At 42.8% G+C, this 26,536-nt stretch overlaps 1 protein-coding gene across 1 annotated transcript in view; it reads left to right on the top strand.

Moving 5' to 3' along the window:
- LOC148501574 (uncharacterized) overlaps positions 1–26,211 on the top strand; it is a 93,774-nt gene extending 67,563 nt beyond the window's left edge. Inside the window, exons 4-5 of the mRNA XM_088450268.1 lie at positions 21,439–21,492; positions 24,901–26,211. Of these exons, the coding sequence (XP_088306394.1) occupies positions 21,439–21,492; positions 24,901–24,909 (63 nt within the window). The 3' untranslated portion in view covers positions 24,910–26,211. The remainder of the gene's footprint in view (positions 1–21,438; positions 21,493–24,900) is intronic.
- Positions 26,212–26,536: the final 325 nt, after the last annotated feature.

Below are 26,536 nucleotides of genomic sequence, written 5' to 3'. Positions count from 1 at the left end.
AAGATGGAGATTCGTGGGTAGCTTAATGTCTACCCCTTCAGGATTATTAATGGGCAGAGACGTTATATCGCTGTCGGAAGTGTGCAGCGCTAACCCGGAAGTGCATCATTCCGGGCACATACATCTGGGAAATGTAGTAGTTCGTAGGCAATAGCATTTTTTTCCACCCATCATCGCCACTCCCATTCGGGCAGCCGGAGGTAGATAGTGCTAATCCGGAAGTGCGTCAACACAGAGAAAGATGTCTGGGAAATGTAGTTTCTCCTACGACGGCGTGAACTCCACTTATAATTAATAGTTTTTGATACAGCACGCCGTTCTATTCATTGGAGATCACTTTCAAATAGGATTCTGGGATGTGTAGTCTCTCACTGGTGTGCTTCGCTGGGGTGGCTGGCTATTGCCGGCTTTTTTGGGGTTCTGCACCCCAGATTCTGACCAAGTGATAGGGACCTCCGGTATCAGAGACGCCGTGACGCGGCCCGGAGGCTTAGCCATATCTTTGCAAATATATGCAACTGAGATCTCTGAATTATCTACCACCATGTAGTTTTTCAAATCTTATTGCTGATTTCATTCTGAGTGCTGGGGGAATACTTTTTGTTGTTTCTTGTGTAGTTCTTATTCCTAATTTTGTACTCCCAAGATGGAATATACATAAAAAGAGACAAAAAATATATATTTTTAAGACACAGATTCAATCATGTAAAAATCACATAGCTAATAGTATTCAAAGAAAAAATATATATTTTCTGTGTCTTAGCTATGTGATTTTTACTATTAGCATACTCTAGCCACAACACAGGGCTCAACCATGCTACAATCTTCTCCGCATCACGGGGCTCAACCCTGCTCCGAACCCTAGCCATACCACGGGGCTCAACCCTGCTACAAGCTTCTCTGCATCATGGGGCTCAACCCTGCTCTGTACTCTAGCCACAACACAGGGCTCAACCCTGCTACAATCTTCTCTGCATCCCAGGGCTCAACCCTGCTACAATCTTCTCCGAATCACGGGGCTCAACCCCGCTACAATCTTCTCTGCATCACGGAGATCAACCCCGCTCTGAACTCTAGCTCAACCCTGTTCTGGAATCTCATCATCTTACAGGGCTTAATCCTGCTCCAACTTCACTTCTCCACAAGGCTCAAGTTTGCTTTGTCTCTCACTGCACCACTACAGGGTCCTATCCTGGCAAAGGTCCTTAATGTCATCCTGAGGTGTTAGCCTCATTCTGGACTTGGGGTTCCCTACCATGTTAGTTCTTATATGCTAGACTGCTTATATATATATTTGGGGATTCTCTCCTATACATATTAATGCATATGTGAATCTCTGTTTGAGACTTTATATGAGACCTTGCTGATTATATTTCTTTTGTGAATAAATTCTATTTTACTTTTATCCTGTGCTACTGAGTTTCATGGAAAGGTCATTCCTAAGACCACCCCAGTTATTGTGCTTAGTAGGCCTGCCTCCCTCCAGGAGTCTCAAGTGTTGGCAGCCGTGACAATATGCTCTGTTTAGAAATTTGATATGAATTTCCTGTAGTTGGGCAGAGCGTAGCCATTTCACAATAGTTGAAATCGTGGATGTGATGTGTTCCAAAACATTAAATTCTGGGAAGTCCTGGGGCCAAGATTGCCATACTCGTTTCCAGAGACCCATAACATCCTTCGGTAGTAAATCATTATATAGGAATCGGAGTTTATACTTAGTATTAGGGCAGAAATCTGGGTTGCCCCATATAGGCAGATATTTTGTAACATGCGGGTTTGAATTTAGACGTTTGTTTATAATGGACCAAGCCTTATATGTATCCTTGAAAAATATGTTATGGGTAATTCCCTTTGGAAGTTTTGCAGACGGGAGGTGTAAAAGTGCTGCAGGAGCGAAGGGAGAGACTAATTCCTCCTCTAGTCTAAGATTAGTAAAATTGCATTGATTTAAACACCAGTCGGAGATGTATCGAAAAGCTGCGGCATAAGAAAAGGTCTGAATGTCTGGTAAGCCCAGGCCTCCTCTATCTTTTGCATATAGCAATCTATTTCAGGCTATTCTAGATTTTTTACAGTTCCAAATAAATCTTTGAAAAGCTGATGTACATTTTGTTACATCTGACTTTGATAGAAATAAGGGGAGCATTTGTAAAGGATACGCCAGCTTTGGAAACAGTACACTGCAATGACTGCAATTCTTCCTAATAATGAAAGCGGAAGTGTCATCCAATGTTGAATGTTTTTAGTAATTTGTTCAATGATTTGGGGAAAATTGGTTTTATAAATGCGGTGAATGGAGGATGTGATGAAGATACCTAAATATTTTAATTTAGATTTGGCTAAGTGAAAATTAGAGGAAAGAACAGGACACTGGTACAACAGATCTGGGCGGGTCAATGGTAGAACTTCAGACTTCGTAACATTAATTTTATAACCTGCAAAAGAACTGAAACAAGAAATATCATCTAATAATGCAGGAATAGATAATGTGGGCTGAGGTATAAAGAGGAGCATATCGTCAGTGAAAAGAGAGAGCTTCAGTTTGACATTGCCCCCTTGGATTCAATGGAATGAAGTGTTAGCTCTAAGAGCAATGGCTAGAGGTTCCAGGACAAGGGCGAACAATAATGGGGAGAGAGGACATCCTTGACGGGAGCTTCTTTGTATTGAGATTGGAGGTGATAAAAAATTATTGGCCAAAATACGAGAAGAGGAAGTCGAATTTAGTGATTGGATTAAAGTAACAATTTGAGGGGGGAACCCAAACCTATGGAGTGTTTCGTATAAGTGATCCCATACTACAAGGTCGAATGCCTTTTCCGCATCTAATGATAAAAGGATAGATAAATTGTCTTCATGAATATGTCAAAGTATTGCGGATATTAGAAACTGAGCTACGTCCTGATATAAAGCCGGTTTGATCCAGATGAATTAAAGAGGGTACTGTCAATTTAAACCGATCTGCTAAAATTTTTGTGAAAAGTTTATAATCAACGTTTAGTAGTGAGATTGGACGATAAGAGGTGGGGAGGGTTGGGTCTCTACCTTGTTTAGGTAGAACTTTTATTATAGCTTCATTAAAGTAGATAGGGAGAGAGTCACCTGAGAGAATAGAGTTGTAGAGATTGGTGAGGGGGGTAACTACAGAGGAGAGGATAATTTTGTAAAATTCTCCAGAATAACCATCTGGGCCTGGAGATTTACATGTCTTAAGGTTTTTGATGGCAGCGGTAACTTCAGGCTCAGTAATGGGTTGGAGTAAAGTATGTGTTTGTTCCTCTAATAGTTGTGGGAGTACAGTTTTATTCCTTATGTCAATAGGGTCCTGGGAGTATAATTTAGAATAGAAAGTGTGAAGTATATCTAAAATGTCCGGGCCAGTACTATGCAGGGTGCTGTTTGTATCAGTCAAAGTCAAAATACTTGAATTAGATATATTACTACGTAGTAAATTAGATAATAGTCTACTATTTTTGTTGCAGAGTATATGGAAAACATAACTATTATTGCAAGTTCTACGATCACCCACCTGTTGCACCAGTGTGTCAAATACCACCTTACATTCTTCGAAACTTGTTTTGTTAGAAGGCGAGGGCAATTGGCGTAAAGTTTTGTATGCCTGGGTCAAGGCAACTTGAGCTGAGAGAGTCATCTCCGACTGATGCCTGTTATGGTGAGCAATAAATGAAAGAATCTTCCCCCTGATTACCACTTTTGCGGTCTGCCAGTATAAAGAAGGGTCAGTAAGATGTTGGGAGTTAGAGAATGCAAAATCATTCCAAGCTGTCTGCAGAACATCTTTAAATGTGTTAGATGAAGCTAGGAAGGACGGGAAACGCCATAACCTGTATTTACCAGCGGGAGATGTAGAGCTAAGTTTAATCCAAATCATGACATGGTCTGTCAGGCCTGGAGGTTCAATACTAGATACATTAATTCTGAGAGCTAAACAATTTGAAGGCAAAAAATAGTCTATTCTAGAAAACGTAGAATGTGGAGCAGAAAAGAAAGTAAATTCTTTATCAATTGGATGGTGTAGACGCCAAATATCAACCAGATGTAATTGAGTCAGGAAGTACTGAGGACCTCATTCAGAGTCGGTCGTTGTGGCCGCACGGTCGTACGGGAAAAGGGTCCGGATGTGCAAATGATGCACTCGCATGTTGTGTCCCTAAGTTTGGATCGTTAGCTGCCCGACCAAGGGGAGGAAGCGGGCGGAAGAAAAAAAATACGCCCTCTTCTCGAACACATTACACGTCATCTCCGGCCATATAAGGATTAATCGAGACCATCGGGAACCATCGGAACTGGTCGTAGAGCTTAAGGTTGACCATACCCTCTCTTAAGCTCTACGATCATGTCAGTGTAAAAACCACCCATGTCACGTGTGCCATGACACTACTTTGTTAATTATGCACTCCCATAAAACGCCGTTCACATAATTTGGCACGCCTGCGTTCGGATCTCCACTCCCCCGTTTTCAAGCACCTTCCCCTGTTACCACCCACAAACGCCTCAATCTGTCACTCAAACTACCGACCTGGCTGTGTTCAAGGAGAGAGAAATTTCTGATCGTATCGGCTAGTTTGCGCAAGCGCATTGCGAACTTTACGCATGCGCAGTTTAGCGAACATCGGTGGTGTACGACCGTGCGGCCGCAACGACCGACTCTGAATGAGTACCTGAATCCCTATTTTGCGTCGTCTATATGGGGTGAATATATGTGACTGTCTATCCATGTGTGGAGAGGAAAAAAGGTTAAAATCTCCTCCTAGTATAAGTTGTGTATCTAGATATGGATACAGTAGGTTGGCAAGGGAGATATAGAATGAACTATCATAGACAGCCGGTGAATATACTGTACATTGCATAAAGTAAAGGACCTTCCATACATTTCAATTGTGAGCAAAACATTATGAATTAAATGACTATAAAATAATTGATAAGGAGGATTTGGTAGAAAAAAAGAGAATAGATTGGATAAAAAAAAAAAAAAAAATATAGGAAAGGAGAGATTCCTTGAGTAACCAGCAATAACAAAATATTGACCATAGTGTAAATATCGGACACCAAGGTCAATCAATATAAAGTAGATACTATAAAAATAAACAGAAACAATATAAGTTAATGCTGACTCAAATATTTAGAGTCAAATATTATGAAGAGAAAACATTCAATATTAAGACACATAAAGAACAAATACCATCCTCATTGAGGGAACATCTCCAGAAACAGTATAATCGTCCTTAAGGGAGAACATATTATCAACTGTAGCATTTGTAAGAAAATAAGTGGCTAAACGTAGCAGAAAGTGGATACATATATGTTGGTCAGTGAACTACTAGTTAGGAAGAAGTATTCGCGCCCTCCATCTCCTCTTCTTCTAAAAATGCATCTGCATCTTCTGCTGTAGTAAAGTCTTTATATTCCTTTCCTTGAAAGATTCTCAATCTAGTTGGGAATAATAGTGCGAACCTCCTCTGGGCTTGGATTAGTTTAGAGCAAATTGGAGACATTTCCTACGAGGTCATGTTTCTAATGTAAAAAACTTTTTCCTCTTTTAGGATCCAAACTGCACTAAATCAGTTATACTGTCTGTGTGTAACAACAGTTATTTCAAATAAATCAGATAATAAAAACATTCTGTGGTAAAGATGTTGACAAATTGACACTAATATAATAAGAACTCTGTGTCTGTCTGTTCCAAGTTAGCGCATAAATTAACTGAACTGATTTTCATGAAAATGCCATTAAAACAAAATTTATTGGCATCATTAATGCAAGAGTTAGGTGTGGCACCATTAACGCGGCCAGTAAGGGGTGGGGGAGAAGTGCTTTGGACCCTCCTCACTTAAGTAGGATAGGTTACATAGCAGTCTGTGCACAGGGCACACAGTGACATTGGTGGGAGTGGAGAGGTGAAGGCGCTGCTGTCACTAGTCTGTATAGCGCTGATGGTCACATGGGTCACTCCCGTGACAGGGTCCTGATGCCAAGCAATACAACTAAAACACCTCAAATAAAAAAAAAGTTGGCAGAAGCAATTTAATCGTGGGCGAAGCCACAGGCAACAGCTAGTACTTCATAAATTGTATCTTCATGTCCAGGCTGCCTTTGTGTACTTGTAGCTATTTAGAAACTCTTCTAGTCGAATTGTTTTTGCTAAATCAAATTTAAACGAGTAATGTCATCACAATATTCTTTCTGTAGGGATAAGCTCCAGAATCCCTTTTTGTCACAGTGGTTCCATTTTAATATGAAAAAAATTATGTATTATCTTAAGGGTTTTTTTTTGTATTGGGCAACATGCTTGAAAATCAATTGGTCCATCTATATTAGTAGCCATGTATTTTATTCTTTTATTTTATACTGCATACTTTCTGTTTCCAATTAAGTGGAATATATGCGGTGTTGCTGCAAAGGAATCATTCATTGTATGCAGTGGTCGAAGTGGGAATTTTGAAGTAGGGGTATGGAAAATCTAAGGTTGTACTTATGCGCATGTCGAAAAATTGGGGGATGGCTACTCACAAGGGGCGTGTCCTTAAGACACGCCCCTTTTTTAATCAGTGTAGTGTCCCACATCGTAGTACCCATTATACACATTATGCTACACAATAGTAGTGCCCCTTATACAATGCCCACAGTAGTAGTGCCCCTATGCAATGCGCATAATAGTAGTGCCCCTTATGCAATGCCCACAGTAGTATTGTCCCCTATACAAGGCCCACAGTAGTAGTGCTCCTTATGCAATGCCCACAGTAGTAGTACCCCTTTTTAGAATGCCCACATTAGTAGTGCCCCTTATACGATGCTCACAGACTGCATTGTATACGGGGCACTACTATTGTGGGCACTTTCACATTAGCAAATGCACAAAGTGCAGTAACTATGTAACCGGGTAGCAGTGTTGCGGGTGTGGTTGGTGTCATCATGGCATCATTCTATTCTGCCAGCATGGAACACCCGATACCGTCATAACAACCACAACTTTCCTGTGTGTGCACTGCAGCGGTCACTCAGCTCAGCAGCAGTGACCCAGGGAGGAGATGCCCCGGTTCTGGGTGCTTCTCTGCTGCTAGGCAACAGATCGCTGGCTGCACTGGTATCAAGCTGGGGTATACCATGCTGGATGCACTGAAATTATTCTCTGGAAATCAGCCCAGTTACCAATAACTTTTATAAGGTTAATTTATAAGCCTCTATATTGGTTTGTTAAAAATACCTTCTATGACATTTGCCAAAATAGGAGCTCAAACCTAACAATTCTCTCCGGCTATCAGGGCATGCCATGAATAAAATAAAATAGTGGCAGGAAGGGGATGTATTTTTATGCAGTCCATCGCCAGCAGTAGCTGCAGAGGGCACTTGTCCAGATGGAAATAAAGTCAAAGGTGAAGAGGTGGGCAAGGAATGGAGGCAGACGAGGAGGCGAGTGCGTAGGTAGGCGAGGACAGAAGGTGGGTGAAGAGATAGGCAAGAATGCATGCTAGTAGCTGGGAGAGGGCTGGAGGTGGGCAAGGACTAGATGAAGGTGAGGAGACGAGTGGGTAGAAGGGAGTGGACTGGAGGCAGGTGAAAAGGCGGGCGATTAGGCAGGAGAGGACTAAGGCAGGTGAGGAGGTGGGAGAGGACTGGATGGGGATAGGGAGACAGGTGTGGAGTTGTGCTGGTAGGCAGGAGAGGACTGGAAGCGGGTAGAATGGAGTGGACTGAAGGCAGGAGAAAAGGCAGGCAAGTAGGCAGGAGACGACTAAAGGCAGGTGAGGTGGGAGGGTAGGTCAGAGAGGACTGGATGGGGACAGGGTGACAGGTGCGGAGGCGTGTTGGTAGGCAGGAGAGGACTGGAGGTGGGTTAGGATTGGAGGCAGGTGGGTAGAGGGGAGTGGACTGAAAGCAGGTAAAAAGGCAAGCGAGTAGGCAGGAGAGGACTAAAGGCAAGTGAGGAGGTGGGAGAGGACTGGATGGAGACAGGTGTGGAGGTGTGCTGGTAAGCAGGAGAGGACTGGAGGTGGGTAGAAGGGAGTGGACTGTAGGCAGGTGAAAAGGCAGACGAGTAGGCAGGAGACGACTAAAGGCAGGCGAGGAGGTGGGAGGGTAGGTGGGAGAGGACTGGAGGTGGATGAGGACTTGAGGCAGGCGGGTGGGTAGAAGGGAGTGGACTGGAGGCAGGTAAGGAGGCGGATGGGTAGAGGCAGGTATTAGGCAGTGAGAAGGTGGATGGGAGAGGACTGGATGGGGCAGGGAGATGGGCGAGGATGCTTGCTAGTAGGCTATAGAGGACTGGAGGTTGGTAATGATTGGAGGCAGGCAAGAAGGCGGTGAGTATGAGGGGAGCTCAGTTGTAAAGTGAAAAGTTTACAAAAATGTAAAATTTCCAGATGTTATCTGTCTGGAATTAACACTTTGGATAGTCTGGAAATCAGGTCCTCTGAGTAGTAATAATAATTATAATAGATGGCAACCAGACTTCCCTAATTCTCTCTCCCCTCTTGTCTGTCTTCCTCACCTTAGTGTGTCAGACCTCCCTTGCAGCTTGACAAGTAGTACCTCAGCCCCACCATCTAGTGCTAGTGGCCGTACGCCCTACTCCCACCGCGGCTGTACTCCTGAGCCCCCCTGCCCCAACGTTCATGGCTGTACTCCCGAGTCCTGAACACCCCCCGCGCGTGTGCGCTGCTGGACTCCTGAGTCCCGACCCATACCCCCTCCCTGCGCTTACGGCTGTACTCCTGACTCGAGTCTCCCCATGCTACGGTATACATCAGCACCAGCCGCCTCCTCTCAGGATGCAGGTAGCTTTAGGGGTTGGGGCTGTACTAGGGACTGGGGCTGTACTAGGGGGTTGGGGCTGTACTAGGGGGTTGGGGCTGTACTAGGGACTGGGGCTGTACTATGGGCTGGGGCTGTACTACGGGCTGAGGCTGTGAAAGGGGCTGTACTACACTGACACTATGATAGCCTGTGACCAGTGTCAGTGTAGCAGGCGGGTGGAGGCATGTAGCTCTCCAGCTCAGCGCTGCTCTCCTGCTGTCCTTTGAAGTTGAAAAAAAATGAGTGCTTGATGTTCCAGTATGCCATACCGTTGTATACCGGCACAATTTGGGCACTGATTGTAAAAGAAAACAGAGAACACAGAAATGCATTGTAATTAAGTACAATATATGTATATATATGTATTATGGGATTTTGGCTATAAATGTTCAAGAGAGGCTAGAGGGCCTGCTTGATTATTTCTGTAGTAGGAGTAATGTATGCATTCATCAAATTCTATAGCCTTAAATGGTACATGGGAAAGAAACATTTCCTTACTTCCATCTGTCACAATGCGCACATCACAATGGATATGTACAGTAGTTACCATCTATATAGGTACTACAGGTCAGTAACTGCTTGCCTTTTGTACTGCTTGCTCATTACACATCCTTCACCTCCACTCTTCTTGGTGTTTGTTTTGGTACTTAAATACTTTCCAAGACATTAACTATCATTCATGCATGACAAACACTATTTGTAATGGATTTATTTGACAGTTTGTTTAGCTATCCACCCCACACAGGGTTTGGAACCACTCAAGTTTTTACAGTCGCACATTTACATCTATTGTATTATTTGCTTTAACTTCCCATTCACTTAAACTGAAAAAGTTTAAAGATTTAAGAGACGAGAATAAGAGACGATCAAATTGTGTAAACACTTCTGTGGAATTTTTGAATTTCTGCATTTGTTGGGAGATTTGCTATATGAAGGTGTTTTCATAGCTTTATTTATAGATTATAGCCTCTAAATATGTAGAAATGTATAAGTACAGTGTGGGCTTATATTCTATAGGTCAGCAAAGCAAAAGCAGAACTGGAAGAATGTATGGAAATTCACAACTTAATTCATTTAAACTTTGGTTGAAAATCTGCTCATGAGTGAGGACTGTGAAGTGTGACCATTGCAGTCATCAAAAAGAGATTTACATTTGGGAGGGGTGTGTCCAAATGGAAATCTACATTTCAGGGTAAAAATAAAGTAGTATATGTGGGTTACATGCAAAAACAGTCAGTATTTACAGTGTATCATGTATGCAAAAATGATAACTGTATTTGCACCCCTTACATTGCAACATGTTTTTTTTTACAGATACAAAGTTACTTATATAAATGAATTGGGAGATTTTGAGATAATTTGTTCTGTACTTTGTATCATGTGATTAGATTGTGGTTTCAAATGACAGAATGTTCAAGAAACATAAAGAACTGCATTTTTATTTACATAATAGTATCTTGAAGTGTAATACACATAGCAATGCTGAGAAATTGAGCCAGTTAAAAGTGGCACAGAAGATGCTGATCTCGGTGACTAGCTGTTTCTATTGATGACCAGGAATGGTATCTCATGCACGAAAAAGATACATTATTTAAGTAACACAGAAGATTAGTGTGAGATCTCTTGCATCAGATACTCATAAGTGGAAAACATGCAGAAGGTGCATGTTTTAAATGTTTATATGTCAACAGGCAGTGAGCAACCAGAATACATGACTGGATGAAGATGTATTGTTCACCTGTTTAGGAATGTCTGCAATGGAGCAACTTGTAGTCTTGGGTCTAGAACACTGGAGGCCTGGGAAAGGTATGCAAGGATGAGGCAAAGACAAGTCCAAGTTCAAAGCCAAAAGGTCTCGTACAGACCAATTAACAGAGGTGGCTGGTGACACGATCCTGACTATTTCTCTCAATTGATATTACTTTGTCTTGTGACTTACCCCTGCCACCTGTCCTGTGGATCAGGATATTCTGATTAACCTGGGAAGTATGCTCAGCATGCAGGCAACACCTCCAGTGGGAGCATGAGACTGTGCTATTTCTTCCAGGCTGATTATTCACCTGAGTTTTCTTCTGTCTGTGAAGTCTGCAGATTCCTGATTAGAACAGTGTTTGCTGTCGAAATAGTAGTGCTGGTCTTAAACTGCAGAGATTGAAGATGCATTTGCTCTCTGTGCCTGCTGTTCTGTGTATACTTCCACAGCATGCTAGTACACAGGCTGTATGCCAGAGGTACCTCCACCACTCAGAGCGCTGCTCTCAGACCAGCTGACCACAGCATCCAATCACTGAACGCTCAGCCCTATAAGGTTAACTTCCTGAATGGCCCAAATGGCCTTTACAACGTTGCTTCTGCTGAAGTAACAGCTCTGTGCTGAGCTCCCAGGTATTCTGTATCTGTACGGTCCCAGTCTGACCAAATCCAGTTCCAGTCTGGTGAAAGCAAGTCTCCATCTACCTCGATGTTCCAGTCTGGTCTAACTAAGGGACTTGCTTCTAGTAATAGCATCAGTTCCAGCTGGTAACTGTTATGATCGGTTCCAGCCAAAAGCTGTTACCATTGGTTCCAGCCAATACCTGTTACCATTCCAGCTGATACCTATTACCATCAGTTCCAGTCTGATACCTGTCATCATCATCCCAATCCGATTCTACATCCTCGGTTCTACATCTTTGGTCCCAATCCGATTCTACATCAACGGTTCTACATCATCGATCCCAGTCCGATATCTTCAACATCAGTCCCAATTTGATATCTACAATATTCCGATATCTACACATCGGTTCCAATTCAATATCTACTTCCAGTCCAATATCTTCTACAGATCCAGTTCAATAAAACTTATCCTTGTTCCAGTCCACGCCTTCGGGCCATCCACCGCAACTTCACCATTGATTCTCATCTAAACCACTACTAGCAGTTTCAGTAGCGCCTTTCTTTCCTCATCTCTTGAGGAAGAGCTGGATCAAGCTTCCCAGCTTCATACATGCTTCTTCAGCCTCTCACTCCTGCCCAAGCCAGTTCCAACCCTCAGGCGTGACAGCTGGTACACAGAAGTCAATGAGAGAATAAGCATGTGGAGACAGTAATTGAAAAGGGTAGCCAGAAGTTGGTAACAAGTAATGTACGAAAGGGCTATGCACATTCTGAGAAACGGGAGGCAATCACATAGGCCCCTATTTACTACATTCTGCATTACAAATGTGGTTGCAGTGTGATATTTTTGCCTAAATTCACAATGCGAATTTAGGATATATTACAGGAATGTATTAAAAATCACTTGCAGGGACAAAGCTTGCTATTGCCCCCTTCCCTGCTCAGCCTGTACTCACCTTGGTGATCAGTGCTCTGGTGAGGTCCTCTTTCTGGGGCTCTGGTCAGCTGTTCTCCAAGCTCCTGCACTGTGACCCCGGTCAGCTGCTCTATGCTTCAAATATAGATGCCGGCATAAAGCAGCTGACCAGGGTAACAATCTGGAGACCAGCTGACCGGAGTCCCAGAGGATCTCACCAGAGCACCAGTCACAGATCCCTGAATGCAGGTAAGTGTTTGGGTTTTTATAATTATTTTATTAAGTGATCAGCTTCTGGTCTACTTAGGCCACAAAGCTGATCACAGGGGCTGGCTCCCATCTCTGCTCTGCCTGTTAAAGCAGAGCAGGAGTCAGGGAACCATGAGAAAGCTCTGGTTATGCAATCTGAAGATTGCATTATTATCACAGGTCTTTCCCACTTTTTTCTCAATTTATTTTGAATAAATTTCAGGCAGATTGTATTTCCCATTACAAGTATGGAAAATGTGATCTGCTTACTAAAAATATGTGAATTGAAGGATCAATGAAAACTACTCCAATTGTTCTTTAATACATTGATGTGATACTAAAATAATGTGAAAACTATTTTTTTTAATTAAAAATAATATTGATAAATAGGGCCCTTAGTCTGACTACTAGATGAGATATTTTTTTATGGCACTAGGTGGTGGGGAATCTAAGCTAAGAAAGCAGCTGGCTCATTGTACATGTGCGCATTGGAAACCATTGCCACCAGAACTGCCTATCCTCCTGCAGCCGCAAGCAATTGCGCTGAGTGCCTGGCACCCATACCATATCGCCAACTTTATAAAGTGGCCTGAACCTTATGAGAGCATTGGAGCTTCACTAAGTACAGGGCTGACCATGACATCTAGGGCAGAAGTATGCAGGTAACTGTGTGTTACTAACCAAAGAGTTGGAGCGTACACACGGTCAGATTTGTCAGACTTGTCAGATTTGTCAGATGAACGACTGAACGATTAAACGATTTGAACGATTTGGACGATTTGACCAAAGTTTTGAACGATTTGAACGATTGAACGATTTTTAACTGCATTAAAATGAATGGAATCGTCCAAGTCTGACTGCAAACCCATCAGATGTCAGATATCGTTATCTGACAAACGGGAACGCGCATCGTTGATCGTCCATCGTTCAGGCATGTCAGATATGAACGATTTTTCATCAGATATGAACGACTGAACGATTTTTAAATCGTTATCGTCCATATCTGAAGAAAAAATCTGATCGTGTGTATGCACCATTAGTGACTTTGTGTTGTTTTTTTTAGCAACATTCATTTGATGCATGTTGTGAACTTGCATAGTGGAGGCAGGAACAGAAGACTGATAGTGCTGATATCAGTGTAGCAAGTACAACTTAGGAAATAGGCATGGTAGTCAAATCACTGGTCAACTTGTTAGCGAGTAGCTCATTAGTGTTGTATCGTATCAGCTATGTTGAGCTGTTTTAAATTATGTGACTGTCTGTAACATTTTATATGTTGTTATTATTATTAAGATATACCAAAAATGTGTTGATTGTAAACTCACATTGTAAGTAAAATATATAGTTTTTTTTAAATATATATATATATATATATACACATTATAATTATGTGTGCTTATTATGCTAAAATGACACTAACGTGATTATTATGCTCCAGTTCTATGTTATTTGAAGTGGTAAGGAGGTATTGCATAGTATACCAGTAACATATTTTACATGGTTATTATTGATAATAATCATTCATTAAAATTACCTATCATCCTTTTATATTATGTCATATTTTTTGGTGAAGAATCATCAAAATACACATTAATATAGTTTGATCTGCAGGTTTCGCTAAGAATTCCAACCTTGTGCTTTAGTCATTGTTTTCTACTTGATCTCTGAAAAGTCTCAAACGGCCCATACTTGTAGCGAGATGTATCATACCTTCTAAAGATGGCAAGTGGATAATGCACCCATAGCAACAAATCAGCTTCTAGCTATCATTTATCAAGTACATACTATAAAATTATAGATAGTAGATGATTGGTTGCAATAGACAACTTTCTCCCTTGTTCTCTTTAGAAGGTTTCATATATCTCCCCCATAGCTAGGTACACACTATACAATTATCTATCAGACCATCTGTCTGATCTGGCTGGTTGGAATGAAAAGGCTGTCCGACTTGCGAAGCCAGGAAACTGCATCCGTCGACACAGTCCCTGGTCTTATCACTCCCAGAAAACGGGCGAATATGCCCCCGTTGACTGACCCCACCCCCGTCCCTTAAATGTCTCTGCCTGTCAATCAGGCAGAGGCATCAAAGGGGTGTGTGCGATTATCAGGACCCATTATGCACACTTGCAGAATGGGTCCTGTGCATGTGCAGTCCTGATAATCATGAATCTGCGTTCAGCACTTCACTTGTCTGCAATGCTGAATCAGCACCATCTGCTCAAAGTAAAGGGGTCCATACATCTGTGCCACAATTCCCAGACTCCGATCCACGGATTGGTGATGAAAACTGCTGATCAGCGGACCAGGATGATCCATCGGGCAACAGGGAAATTCTGTATGTTAAAACTTCCCAATTTCTGATACCAATCATTTTGTTGTAGGAATCAACAAATCAGGGAAATCTAACATGTCCCAGGCTTCCGGGAATGGGAAACTGCAACAATCCGTTGCTGATGTATGGGGGCCATAATTATTACTGCCTCACAGCACTGAGGTCATGGGTTTGATTCCCACCACAGCCCTAACTGTGCGGAGTTTGTATATTTTCCCTGTGCTTGCGTGGGTTTCCTCCAGGTACTCCGGTTTCCTCCCACACTCCAAAAATATACTGGCAAGTTAATTGGCTTCCAACAGAAATTAACCCTAGTGTGTGTGTGCGTGTACATGTGGTAGGGATTATAGATTGTAAGCTCCACTGGGGCAGGGACTGATGTGAATGGCCAGATCTTCTCTGTAAAAACACTGCAGAATATGAGGGTCATTCAGACCCGCTCGTGAGCATCAGGACACTCGCAAGCGGGTCGATGTTCTCCACTGCGCATGCGCACGACGGAGGGAGCTCCGTCGTGCGCCTGTGCGAGACCCGGGAAGCGACAGGCTTTTCATCGCTCCGGGTCTCGCACCAAAGGGGGCGTGCTGTCGATGTTGATTGACAGCACGCCCCCTTTGGTGGGTGTTCTGGGGGCGTGCCTGCCAGACGGAGGCGTTCCCATGGGAACGCCTACCGTCTGAAGCCGGCCGCACTGACATCACTAGTGATGTCAGTGATAGAGCCAAAATCACTCCAGGGCTTGTGGCTGGGAGACCCTACTGCAGGGTCTCCGTCGCAAGTCCGATGGTCGCGATGGTCAAGACCATCGCGACCATCTTTTTGGCCGCTCGCATATGCTCCATTTTCATGGAGGAGGGCCCTGATTCAGAGCAAGCGCTCTGGTCAGAGCGTTCAGCTCTGAATCAGGCCCAATGTGTGCACTATATAAATAACTGATAAATAAATAAATAAATAATAAATAAGACTGTGTACAGAAAAACAAAAATATAAAAATATAATTATTAACATTTTTTATATAGTGCCAGCATGTTCCATACCTTTGGGAACAAACAGTAATAAAATGGAAAACGAGACTTGAACAAACAGAGAGAGAAAAGATAGAAGTCCCTTCTTGCAAGTTTACAATCTATAATATGTGGAAAAATGGGAGTGAGACTCCTGCATCCACATTTGCAGAATACATTTTTTGGCTGCAGTGGATACAGCTAATAACAATTTCCGTTCCCCTGCACAACACGTGTGTCCTCAGGCAGGGTACCAAAAATTGCCCATTCAGGGGAGAGAGGTAGATAGTTAACCAAGTTGTAACACAACCTCATACCTGAGCCCAGAATCTACATATCACTGGACATACTGAAAGACAAGTCCTCCTTGGAGTACCACATCTGGAACAGGAGTGATCCTCTGACAATCCTATCAGATATCTGTGGTGAAGAGAAGATATGTCCTATGAAATATGTTGAAAAAAAGCTCTGCATATGACGCTGCGGGAATCAGTTTAACAGATATAAATCATTTATAATCACTTTAAATGGGAGATAAAATTGTTATTGGTTAGGGGTAAACTTACCAAGCATTGCTGAATCTGCCGAAGATGCAGCAGTTTTGAAAAGCGTAACTAATTACATTTACACCGAAGTCTGTGTTCCTAACTGTCTTTATACAGATGTTCTACTTGTATCTGTTAAATTGGCTGCATTCTAGAGACCAATATACAGTAAGGTAATTTATATTGCTGACATGAAAAACTTTGTAACATAATGCATCAAACTACTCCCAGGTCTGTCTTTTGTGTTACACTCTGCATCAGAAATAATCAAGGGTACTTTTATGAAAGTGATGATTTTTATAACAGCTATAAAGGAAATGGGCAATGAACATTACAATAAGCAGATATCCCAGAGTAGGGGAAAATTGCAAATGTTATATTACAGTAACTGGTATTTAGGATTGTTATTCTTTTGTCAGTTCTACCTCTTCTTATGCTAATGCGTAAAAGGGGATAATACAATAACACGTTGTTTTTATAAAGTAATGTTATTTCAATATTTTTTCCAACCCAATCAGCACTCTACATATAAAAGTAGTACATTATATGAAAACTATATAAATAAAAGTAACATTAAGAATGTTTTAAAATGATAAAGGCGTTGTAAAGGACTATGTAACATTGTATAAACATTGCATAAACATTGCATCAAAGACATTTTTAAGAACATTTTCAGATTCCTCCATTTTTAGAGAGAAATAATTCTAACTGTTGGTCAGTAGCCTAACCCTCCCCATCTCCTTACCCCTAACCCTCCCTCCCCACTGCCTAATCCTAACCTCCCCCCAGAGCCTAAACCTAACCTGCTCCCTGCACCCTAAACCTAAGCATCCCCTAATAGTGCCTAACCCTAACTCTACCCTTAGTGCCTAACCCTCTCCCTAACCCCAGTACTTACTGTCGGGGTGCTGTCGCTGGGATTCCGACAGGTGTCGGGATTCCGGGTCCAGAATTCATAGCACCGGCATACCGACTGTCAGTATTATGGTCGCACCCTGTCTAAAGCGGTCGCTGCGTTTTGTCTGAACAATGTATAACTAAAAGAGAAGTTAAATCTATTGCAATGTTGAGAATGATAGAATTGCCGTGGTCATATTTATGTCCATCTAATTCTGGACCTGATGCAGAGATGTATGGTGTTGCAATTGCTGCTACAATTGTGTGTGCTGTGGAGGAGCGAATGTTTGGAAAATAACACTCTCCCCTAACAGTACTGAGATGCCCACCCTCACAACAAGCATCGCAACTACGTACACATTCGCAGCACATATGTAGGTCAGATAATCGAACATACGTGTAACCCTACGGTCATGCAGCATAGGCGTCTGGACTGAGAAGCTGGAGCTATCTTATTAGGGGATCACAGGCGCCTGCTGAAAACCGTCCCAAAGACGGCATCAACTCGTCTGTGTTTTAATGACCACTTCCCCCGTTTCCTCCCCTAAAAGGTGCCTTCCTGTCAATCACACTGCAGTCCTTGAAGTTATGCATGAGGGGGCTTGGCGCATGCACAGTTCACCAATTATTGCTTAACTGTGTAAAAAATCTGAACAGTGTACATCTCTGAATGAGACCATCTATGTATAGAATATGTGCTCTGTTGTGATGTCACCTGAGTACTTTAATGCAAATGCACCTGGTTTTATAATCATGTTTGGCTGCTGTTCAAGAGTGTCACAGTTTCTCTTGAAGTTTTCATCCCTATGCCATATTTGGATAGGTTCTTCTATGAGGTCAGTCTTGATGGTGTTTGTCTTCTTCTTAAGTTCTTTCTTTACGATTGCCCAAAGATTCTCATTGGATTTGTATCTGGGCTCTTACCTGGCCGGGGAAGGATGTCAATGTTATCTTGTGCCAAAGCTGCCACCTTCAAAAAACAGAATTTCCCTAATACTTTTTTTTTTTAATTAGAGGACCTAGGGGGAGATGTATGAAGTGTCGAAGCGGTATCAGCACACGTTATGTGCTCTGATACCGCTTCTCCCCAATGTATGATCGGGGGGGGTGTTTGGTGGTAAATGATAGGGGCGCTAAGCACCTCTGTCATTATCGGTGCTGCTATCTACAAGATGGCAGCACCAATGGCCTGGTCAATGTATGAACGGTTAGTTCGCCTGACCATTCCGACTGCTGCAGCTGTCGCTATCAACAGTGGCAGCCTGGCGATGCCCTATCCCCACAGCAGATCTGTGCTGTCCTTGCTGCAGGGGATGCCAGCCACAGGGCTGCACGCGGGATCTTGCGATACTTGCGAGATAACGTGCATGCTTAGTGGATTCGGCCAGGACTGAAGACACAGTGCATCAGCACTAGGCTGATGCGCTGTGTACTCAGGCAGGGATCACCAGAGGGGGGAGTTAACACTCCCTACTCCGGCCAATGAGATGTTGATACATCTCATCGTTAGTGCTTCCTGCTTTGCCTCGGTAAATAGGAGAAGCAGGAAGCGATATAGCGGCACGTTAAGTGCCACTATAATACATCTCCCCCCTAGAATCTTAGGTAACTCATGAAAATACCTCATAGCATTGCAAAACAGTTTTACAGTCTAATTTTGTGGCCAGTAAGTTAGGAAAGCTATGAAATGTAAAAAAACTAGCATTGATTCTAATAATTTGCACACGTCTGTATGTGTATTCAAAGGTTTTTGATTTATACAGTTTGAGGGTCACTCAAACTAATTTAAAAAAAAAAGATTTAATTTTGCAGCACAAGATTATTTAAACAATATAAAGGCATAGAAAGAGCATCTTTGCAGAAGACTTCCCTACTGTACCAGGAACTTCACGCCTTAAAAAAGAGCTCTTTCCACATTTTCAAGCTGTCCTTTCCTCCAATGTTTCATCTGTTTTTCTCCAAATATATATTTAAAGGTTGTGGCCAAAAAGTGTCATTTTTGTTTTATCAGCTCCAAAAAGCTTCTGTCTTATCCAAATATTGTTCAGAGTACGTCATATGTTTATGGCATTTGTGAAGAAATTGTAGGAAAAGTTTCCTGCTGACAAATCATGGTCAGATCATACTGTACTATAGGCTACTACTACAGCTAAGCCTTGCTTCTACTATTGAGCAATGAAATGTGGGCACTGCTTTATATTTCTGACCAGCTTACATGCAGTTCTGTCAAATATGTTTCTGGTTCTTTCCACTCTTCCATTCATGTCCCCAGTTCTCCTTAACTTTCATTTTTTAATGATGTTTCTCACAGTGGCAATTCCAAGCTTGAAGCATTTAGATTTGTTTCTAATGCATTCTTCTGCTTTCTTACAGTCATCAATATTTTCTAGTTCTCAGTCAGCTGGTTAGTGTGACCCAAAATGAAAAATGATGTAAAATGTGAACCCCTTACAAAAGATTACAGGGGTCATTTAGTGAGGTCATGAAATCTCTCTATATAAAATAAGAGAGACCTTACATTGTTAATAGGTTTAGTGGAGATGTACTAAGCCTTGGAGAGTGATAAAGTGTAGAGAGATAAAGTACTGACCAATCAGCTCCTATCACTTTACAGGCTGTGTTTGAAAAATGGCAGATAGGAGTTGCCAAAGTACATCTCCCGCACACTGAGAAGATATTAGATCTAGACACCATGGTGAGAAATAAAAAAAATAGGCGCTAGGTTTCCCGGACATTCGCTTACTTACTACTTACTACTTACTATTTTGCATCTCATTTAAGTCAAACTATTGCTTGGTTCGCTCTTGCCTCCACTCTGAGGGCCTGATTCAGAGCCGCTCGTAAGCGGCCGCTCGTTCGTTCCTACCGATGTTCGCACAACTGCGCATGCGTACGGATTTTAATACGCATGCGCGAACCAGTCAGTGCGGCCGAAAATCGTGTGCTCGCTAAATAGCGAATGCCTGCTATTTTGAGTGACAGAATGAGGCGTTTGTGGGTGGTAACAGGGGAAGGTGCTGGAAAACGGGGAGTGGAGATCCGAACGCAGGCGTGCTTAAAGGTCAAAATGGGCGTTTTAAGGTTGTGCATAATTAACAAAGCAGCGTCATTGACCACGTCACTTGGTTGTTTTATAGTCAGAACTGCTCGCATGATTGTGGTAGGAAAAACCAACCACAAGAATAGCGAGCAGTTCAGACGCCTTTCGATGTACTCGATTAATCTAATAAATAGCGGACATGACGTATGATGCGAGCGGCCAGGGGGCGTTTTTTTCAAAATTACGTTCGCATGTTTTGTTCGCTCGTTCAGACATAGAGGCGTGAACAGACCGCAAAGAACGAACGGTTCATTTAAATAGCCAGCCCCTTTTTCTGAACGAGCGAGCGCAAATAGCGTCCGGCTCTGAATCAGGCCCTTAGATGGCTCCAGTTGTTACTTTGATGGCTTTCCAACTCCTTATTTCCTGATTCCCTCCAAGTTGATACATTCCCCTCCTTGGATTTCTAGGAATATTTGTTTTGTTATAGAGGTTTTACATGGTGGTATCTGTATGTCGCTACCTGATATTATAACTAAATTTTAACTTTCCGGAGGTGAAGCCATTTCTATGTTTCCAGATAAGACATTTTGTAGCATCCCCGAACAGTCCCTCACCACTCTGTTCTTTGACTGCCCTACAATCTCTGTGCTATCACAGGCCCCTATCTCAGGGCATTATATCTGCTATTTACTCTCTCCTTCTATCGTATAGGCAGTTTCCTTCTCCATCTTTTATACTTCAGTGAGAAAAAGAACTTGGTCCACCACCTGATGAGCAAGCGTGGTCTGATATTCATATGTCTAGCTCCAAAACATCTATTTCAACCTTGGTAAAGGAAAATGCCTATAAGATTTTTTACAGATGGTACTTGGTCCCTACTAGACTACATAAAATGTTTTCTTCTGTCTCTCCCCAGTGCTGGAGAAGTTGTGGAATTGTAAGTTCTTTTATCCACATATGGTGGACATGCCCCAAAATAGCACTATACTGGGATATAATTGTGAAATTGATAGGCAGGATGGTTGGTGTCCCTATAGTTAAAGACCTCTTGTCTTTCCTTTTGGGTCTACCACTCACATCACTGGCTATTTGCCAGTAAGCTGGTGCTTCAAATATTAAATGCAGCCAGGTGCATAGTTGCATTACATTGGAAGCACTTGGAGGCTCTTCCTCTTCGCCTAGTAATTGATAACATTTGGTATCTGGCGAGTATGGAGATTATTACCGCATATCTTAATAACAGAACCTTCTGATTCTTACAGATTGGGATCCATGGTACAGCTTTCAAAACTCCCCATATAACTCTCACTCGCCAGGTGAACTCTCAACCCTTCTGTTCTGACCGTTTTTTTTCTTGTTTTTAATTTTGTTGTGTGCTTGTGTGCACTCTCTTAATTCTATATTAGTGCCATATATTATTCCCAAAATATTTTTTCAGGGAGCTATAACAGCAGATACCCCGACTTTTTCTTTCCCTTTTTGTTGGTTTTCACAGCAGTTATGTCTAAACCAGTTACTTGCAATATATATCCGTATTGTATATGATCGCCCATTTTTGTTAGCGATACTATTTTTGATATTATTTTTTATTATTGTTACTACATACCCCAGATGTATACCTGACTCTATAATGGTTGCTTATTCTCATCTGGATATTTGTGCTGTTACTGTTTCTTGCACTTGAAATTATAAATAAACCTTTAAACTAAATAAAAAAAGGCACTAAGTGCTATATCATGTAGCAAGGTCGGGGAACTGGTACCATGGTAAATCACACAAAGTCCACTGGTCTGGTGCAACTGGCGTCCACCAGTTTTATTAGGCAAACAAACAAAATAAACAGAAATAAACACCTTGCTGTAGGGCACTAACTATACAGAAGTAGTCCTAGATCACTAATATACAAAGTATAAGAAAGCTTTTTCCAGGTTTAGTTTTACCTGATTCTCCCACAGAGACACAAAAGACTTTCCTTTCCCCAGGCAGTGTCTTGTAATGATCAGCCTCACGGCATTAAAAACAGCCACACAGCTGAAAACCCTAATTAGCCTCCTGTGAAGCTAACCCAAAAAGCTCCTAACACCTTCCTGAGATTTCAAAAGACATAGGGAAGGAATCTAGGGCAAATATACCTGTCTTCCACTATGATGCCAGTGATCTTGTCACAATATATATAGTATATAGTATTTGGAATGAAAAAATGCCACTCAAGGGACAATTTACAACAAGCAGAATAGTTTAGTCATATATATATATATATATATATATATATATGTGAAAAGTGTAAAGAAAATGGTGTGCACAATTGTGAAAGTACTTAGCAACTTTTATTCCAGATTAAAAATCACATACAAGATAAACAGCTTAATAAAATTCCCGATTTGCAAGCATGTATACTTAGACCCCAGTGCTACTCTGCTTCCACAGTGTCCGTGCTTCCAGGTCTCCCGATCTCCCGATAGTTCTGGTGTCTGGGAACTGCATGTGCATTACCAGTTTAGCCATGCCCAACCGGTTTCATCATCTTGGAAGTCCAAGAAGTCCGAGACGATGAAACCGGTTTGGTGTGGCAGACCCCCTGTGTCACCCCTGCTGCAGCTCCTTCCTGTGTCACTTCAGATCCAGCTCCTGTGTTGCTCCCTCATGTTGCTCCTGCTCCCCGTGTCACTCCAGCTCCCCTGTGTCACACCAGCTCCCCATATGTCATTCCAACTCCCCCCTGCATCACTTTAGATCCCCCTGTTTCACTCCAGCTTGCCCCATTACACTCCAGCTATCCCCACTGACACTCCAGCTTCAGTTCCACCTGTATCACTTCAACCCCAGCCCAAACTTACCTTTTTGGGCTCGTACTTGCTGATTTTCTTCTCCTTGCGGGTCTTTTGTTGCGTCATGCATGCTGAGAAACTGCTAGAGGGTGATGGAGAAACAAAAAGCTCCAGTTCATGCCTGCACCCTGCTGATTACTGGAGCAGAGCAGGCACTGTTGAAACTGGGGTGGACAGACATTATCAGTGGGCCCACAGGTGCATGGGCATGGATGGTGGCGCTCAGTCCAGTACGAATCTAGACTTTACTTATAGGCGGAAGTTTAAGAATAATACTGACTCCCCCCCAGGATCCCCCCACAATAATAACATGGTCCACAAGCAGGCTCCCCCCAGCCCCACATGTGCGCCAAAGCCCCCGGACCCCCTACAATAATAATATGCTACACAAGCAGGCTCCTCCAGTCCCACATGTCCACCAGACCCCCAAGATCCCCCACATTAACAATATGATCCACAGCAGGCTCCCTCCAGCCACACATATGCACGAGACCCCCCACATTAATAATATACTCCATAAGTAGGCTCCCCCCAGCCCCACATGAGCATCTGACCCACCCACTGACATTCCACATTCCACAATGACTTACAGCGACAAAGAATCTGCATTTACCACCAGAACACCGGTTGGTCACAGCTCAGTCTGCTCCACTGCTCAAGATGGCGCCTGCCCAGTGGTGGATCCAGGGGTGCGATGAATGTGATTGCCCCTCGTAAAACACAGCCCCAACTCCACCCACCTACTAATCCTGTACCTGTAGGCTGCGCAGCAGTGCAGATGTGGGAGAGTAGTGCCAGGCATGGTGTAAGCTGCGGGCAGCAGCTGAGACCTGACCAATGCAGTCACAAGCAGGCAGGCAGTCAGCTGTTAGCCAGAGGCACCCACGCTGGCCAGAGAAGGAGGAGGAGTGACATGGGATTTGTAGTTTATCTTATACTGCTCAGACTCTGACCAGTAAAAGATAAACCCCATGAGGCATTGCCAGCGGCTACTACATTACTTACTTTCCCAGTATATCTGTGTCCATGCTATTACATACATACAGTACAGAATTCATCAGAGGCAGGCTCCCAAAATGCATACAATATATGGGGGAGGGGTTGGGTGATGGGCAAAAAATATATAGGGAATGAGGGAGTGATGTGCATATAGGGTTAAGGGGAGGGACTGATGGGCATATAATATATAGAGGATGAGGGGAGGGAGTGATCGGCATATAATATATAGGAGGGGAGGGAGTGGTCATATAATATATAGGGGGTGAGGGTGAGGGAGTGATGGGCATAACCAAATGTGAGGATAGGGGGTTCTCTCAATCACCCAGACACCGAGCAGATGAAACCAAAGTGATGGTTTATTTTTCCACAGCACACAGCAACAGATGTATGGACAAGCGGTAAATACAGTGAACAGGCAATAAACAGGTAGCAGTCCAGACAGAGGCAGTCCCGGTAGAGTATAACGTCCCAAAACAATTCCACAAAATAGCTAGAGACCCTCAGTCCCTAAAGTAGAAACTATCACTGATCACACTTGCAGTGAATAGCGCATAAGTCCACTCAATCGTTTCCAGGACCCCACACGCAGAAACTATCAGAGATCACACAGCAGTGATAGTCCCTAGGTCCAACCAAGCATTTCCAGGATCCCATACAGTAGAAGCTAATCACAGAACACACAGCAGTGAATAGCGTATAGGCCCTTGCAGAATTTCCAAACTATAAATCCACATAGAACTGGTGATATGTTCCACCTTGGCAGAGCGAGGCCTCTTAGCCAAAGTCAGCGACTAACAGGCTTGGCCTGCTGCTGTAGCTTGCATCTTAAGCATGCCATCTGAAGCATGGAGTTAGAACCGGAGCTGAGTTATAATACCATCTTTCATCTCTTTCCAGGTAAACTAATGCCATCTTCCATATCTGATGCCTTTCACTGAAAGAATAGTCTGTTTTGAAAGTTTGTTTTCCAACTGTGATGCTGCATCTTCCCCCACAATTAATTAGCTTGTTGAACAAACTGCCCAGTCACTCCCTCCCACTGTACCAGCTGACCTAGCCTCTCCTGCAAAAGGGACTCATTTTAAAGCCTGCAAACACAGGCTTGGCCTGCCACTGTAGCCTGCATCTGAAGCATGCTACCTGAAGCATGGAGCTAGAACCAGAGTTCGAACTGGATTTGGACTTTTGACAACTTTCTAACCGAAATTTAAACAATTTCACGAACACACAGGAATGCTGGCACTCTACCTTCATTTACACTCCCCTGAGACTGGGTTCGGCTGCTCTCTCATACTGCAGCCAAATCGAACTCCACAAACTGCTGGATGCGACAAACCCACACACTTGAGTGAAGGAGACGCTGTGGCTTTTTGCAGAACACTCTATCATTTTTTAATTTCTGATTAAGATTTACATGGTTTTAACTTAAAATGCGGTCACCATTTATTCTTTATTTATTTCTCCACCTGGACGTTATACTTCCGCTACTTGCACACCCTGCCAGATGTAACCTACGCAGTGCGCCCCAGATGGCTGCCTCGGATGGTTCATTCTTGGGCAGGATGAACAAACACTATTAATTCAGTGCATTTAATTTTTCAAATGTTTAAGTCACCCGTAAATCTCATGCCCAAACTGCAGCACTGTTTGCTGTATTTACTAATCCCTGTTTTGTAAAATGTACTTCCACCCCACTGTATGATATACTGGTGTGCTATACATCCACTGAAGTGCATCCTCCATGGGCAGGATGTACTTCATGTGGATCTATTCACACAGGGTATATCATACTGCTACACATGTGTCAGATTTCCAATATATTCCTTGGGTCCTTGTAGGGTTTATCACCCACAGTGCAACCTTCGTAGTGGGCCCACCATGGCTGCCTCACCTGGTAAACTCATGGATGGGATGAAAAATACATGGACCTAACCATTATGTTGGGACCCTACTCCTAGCATCAGGATGCTGCAATCACCCATTTTGTGTCATTTCTTTTAGGCGTAACATATTCCACCCAGGGTATTCCTACGTAGTGCACCCAAGACGGCTGCCTCATTTGGTACCTTTGTGGGTGGAATATATAACCCATGGAAGTTATTTCCCAAAATGTCTGCACCAACCCTGCAATTTGCTTATTGTGCTCTCTAGGTTTCGGTTGATTTTAATTATCTTGGTGTGGTTTTCTAGTTTTTTCCAACACCAAATCCTTGTACAATGTACCATGTTCTCTGATGTCTGTAAAGCGACTTTGAGTCCTATGGGAAAAAAGCGCTATATGAATAAAATTATAATTATTATTATTATATAATACATATTTGGTCATATAGTCACTATATACACTACATTGTAGAAAATAGGGGGGGATAAGAGGGACAGTTTCTTCAAGGAGCCACTTGGGAGAGGGGGTAGGGTGCTTAGGATGTGTCATAAAGACATGGGAGAAGAGAGGGAAAATTGTAAAGAAAGGGAAATAAAAGAGATAGAAGTAAAAAAGATTAATAATGAATGGAGATAGGAATGGCTATGATGT

This window comes from Taudactylus pleione, unplaced genomic scaffold (assembly GCF_031769625.1).
Source record: "Taudactylus pleione unplaced genomic scaffold, aTauple2 ptg000513l, whole genome shotgun sequence".
Taxonomy (NCBI): Eukaryota; Metazoa; Chordata; class Amphibia; order Anura; family Myobatrachidae; genus Taudactylus; species Taudactylus pleione.
Note: the sequence above shows the minus strand (reverse complement) of the source record. Positions and strands in the feature narration are given on the sequence as shown.